Consider the following 3,338-nt stretch of genomic DNA (forward strand, 5'->3'; position numbering starts at 1 on the left):
TTATATTTGGTTTTCCCTTTTAGCTATATAAGGAAGCCATAATATACTTTTATTTAATCATTCCAAAATCTTATTTTATATTAACTTTCATTACTTAAATAAATCAAAAATATCCTTTTTATGAAAAAGTTTGTTGGTATTTAGATGAAAAATATTTTGCATCTCTTATTTAAATTATTAGAAAAATCTATCTCATTTAGTTGAAAATACATAACTAATATAGAACAAATCTTTCTCATAATTTTTCTTGTCAGGATCAAGAATTAATGTCTTTTTTGATACATCAAATCTCATGTAATATACTTTTATAAAAATATTCATATACATACATATTATATATATATATATATATATATATATATATATATATATATATATATATATATATATATATATATATATATATATATATATCAGTGAGATGTCCCACAAACACAGTGTAATAGAATATGTGTCTATTTTGAAAGGAATAAAGGTGCAATACACAATTTAGTTCCAAATTAACATGTTTCATGCAAAGAATGTTCTTAGTTGAAAAAAGATCCAACACCTAAGAAACTGTAAAGTTATCTGACTTTGAATTCATGATTAATAACATCCTAAAATCTTAGTTTGAAAACATTCATATCATACGTCTATTCCATGTTAACACGTGTCAAGTTTCACCATTTGCTGTCTCAGTAGGTCACATCTTTGTTAACTCTCTGTACTAAGCACCTTTAGTCCTTTAGGACCTGCTATCAAGTTTTTTTTACGTATCTCAAGGCAATTTATACTCATTCCATTCTACCTCTCAAGAATATAATATGTTTATGAAATTTTTATATAATTTTATTAAAATTAAACTTACTCCTTCAGTATATATGTGTGTGTATATATATATATATATAGATATATATTTCTTAGACATGCTGATTCCATATCCACAAACTTGATCAATCATCAACTACTCTTCTTCATTATCTTCATATATATCTTAGACACACTGACATATATTTTCTTAAAAATTGGAAGCTAAATCAATTCCATAACAAATTGCCATCTAGCCACCATGAAAGAAAATGAAAAATGCAAATTACTGATTTACTCTTCATCGCCACCTTTGCTCCAGTTCTTTATTGCTTGTCCTACAGCTTCTTTGACAGTATGTGCATCAATGGTGTCTCTTTCTTCTTCATTCTGCAAAAGTTACTTTAATATTTTAGCATCATTCTTATACAGGAATGTACATATACATGAAAAAGATACAAGAAAATTAATGCATTGATGAAGGTGATAGAGAATTAACTTAGGTTAAGATTTAACACTACGTACTTTTACTCAATTACCCCAATGAGGAACTTCTTATAAAAGGACAAAGCATGTGACATCCAAAAGTATTGATAACAGAAGGAATAGAGAGATAAATGATATGCATGTTAAAAGCAAATGAGGAATTTTAACAGTAGTTCTTTGCTATGTATGTGTATCTCTTACTTCTCCAACAGCTTGAAATCGAAAAGTGTCTGTACACGAAACCCTAGCTTCCAGCACAGTTAGTCTCATCTCTTCAAAGACCTCCAATATGGAAACAAGCAGACCTGAACACCCTTTTGCTGAGTAAACATTTATAAGAAATCCCTTTTCCAAGGTTTCTACTGTAACCTGCAGAAATCAATTCACTAAATGTCATTCCAATCAATGTTTTTAAAGCCAAGAAGTTTATAAAACATTATACTAAAATCGTCAAACATAAAAGATGCTGTTAACTTTTCTCAGTTAGGGAAATACCATAGGCAATGGGTCGTGTGCAGTTGAAGTTTCTGCAGAAGCTATCTCTTCATTCAGTCTTTCTACCTTTTGCTTTAACTTTTCAATATACTTCGATGCATCGATAACAATCGAGCTTTCGTTTAGCTGTAATGCATATATCACCATTATCAGATAATTTACTACCTCTATATGCTGCATATAATTGATAGAAACAACTGTAAATATGAATTAGTTTACTAGTTAAGAAAGTTATCAATCACTATTTTCAATATTATAGATAGTAATTAGTAATAATCTTAATTATTTTTTCCACCCAAATACGAAAATAAGAACAACTCAGAAAGATAATGGAAGATACAAAAAGAATGAGTATGGATTTCGTCAAAGGAAATTGTAGCTTTGTAAGATTTGATTAATAAGAGAAAGATTCCTTTAACAAAAATGAAATAAAATTGGGAAGAGGAAGAGAAGAGGGAGGTTTATTAGTGTATAACAATACTATACTGTGTGTAACTGAACATTCGTTTAGGGAATTAGCTGATTTCCTTGAGAATATTCACAGAGAAATTCAACGAAAAGGAAGAAATCAGAGAAGATAATGCAGGGAATTACAGCATGAGAGTTAGTAAGAGATCGAAGATGTTGCAGCTGCTCATGCAGTGCTGCTCTCTTTTGCTCTTTGGAAACCATTTTTTCGCGCTCTCTTTCTCTCTCACAGCTTATGATCCTTCTGGTTTTTTTCTTTTGCTATAACCTCTGCAGAGTTCTGTGGTCATTTAAAAGAAGGGATGAGCTCTCAAATCCATATGATCTCATGTGTTTTCTCCCCACATGACTGACTCAGTTTATTCATAAAGAAATACTATACATTTTATCTTTTCTTGAACTTACCAAACTACCCTTCTGTTATATTTTGGACTCTTTCCATCCTTCAATTTTGAAACCTCTTCTTTCTCCTTGCCAAGTATTAAGGATGTGGCAGCCAGAAGATTACAAGTTTCATTAATGTAATACATATCTATTCAATTAGTTATCTTTTTGTAATAAAAGTTAAAAGAATAGCTAATCTTTTGTTTTCAAAAGATCAAACTTTTCTGTCAAAAAGATGACTGTTTCTGAACAAATAAACTTGCCAGAATGTGTGTTTAAGTTTGTGTATTGGCTTATGAAAGATTAACAATAGTGAAATGATGAATTATGAAACTTAAGTGATATCTGAAGATCTAAAGTTATGATGATTAGTGTATTTAAAAGTAGAAAAAGGGGATGATGAAGAGAAGAAGGGTATAGAGGGAAAATGGAAAATGTATTTGGAAGAAAATGGGAGAAAGGGAATCATGAACTCGTGATAGTGAAAATAGACCATCGAAAGAAGTGAAGGAGAAGCAACAAAAGGATGTTTAGTTGTGAATTTGGAATGGCTCCAAACACTCCTCACGGGGGCTTTTTAGGCTCTCCTCCACTCTCCATCCTTTCTCACACCTCCAATCAAACTTTTGTCTTCTTTCTCCCTCTCTCTCTCCACACGTGCCATCATACCCTTCTTATCATATATCACACAAACACCTAAGCTCATTTTCATTTTC

At 30.6% G+C, this 3,338-nt stretch overlaps 1 protein-coding gene across 1 annotated transcript; it reads right to left on the minus strand.

The window, feature by feature from the left end:
* Window positions 1-931: 931 nt before the first annotated feature.
* LOC106764378 lies at window positions 932-2,572 on the minus strand. Its single transcript, XM_014648665.2, has 4 exons — window positions 2,365-2,572; window positions 1,771-1,896; window positions 1,477-1,644; window positions 932-1,179 (listed from the first exon to the last, which is right to left on the minus strand). Exons 1-4 carry the CDS (start codon window positions 2,440-2,442, stop codon window positions 1,084-1,086), a joined length of 468 nt encoding a protein of 155 aa, XP_014504151.1. The 5' UTR covers window positions 2,443-2,572; the 3' UTR covers window positions 932-1,083.
* Between the last annotated feature and the right edge of the window lie 766 nt (window positions 2,573-3,338).

Source organism: Vigna radiata, chromosome 6 (genome assembly GCF_000741045.1).
Source record: "Vigna radiata var. radiata cultivar VC1973A chromosome 6, Vradiata_ver6, whole genome shotgun sequence".
Taxonomy (NCBI): Eukaryota; Viridiplantae; Streptophyta; class Magnoliopsida; order Fabales; family Fabaceae; genus Vigna; species Vigna radiata.

Bases quoted from the DNA above. Each gene is read 5' to 3' on its own strand.
- LOC106764378 (XM_014648665.2), bottom strand. From the start codon at position 2,442: ATGGTTTCCAAAGAGCAAAAGAGAGCAGCACTGCATGAGCAGCTGCAA. The intron at 1,897-2,364 runs GTAATTCCCTGC...TATGCATTACAG, and splicing joins CTCTTACTAACTCTCATGCT to CTAAACGAAAGCTCGATTGT. The intron at 1,645-1,770 runs GTATTTCCCTAA...TGATTTCTGCAG, and splicing joins CACACGACCCATTGCCTATG to GTTACAGTAGAAACCTTGGA.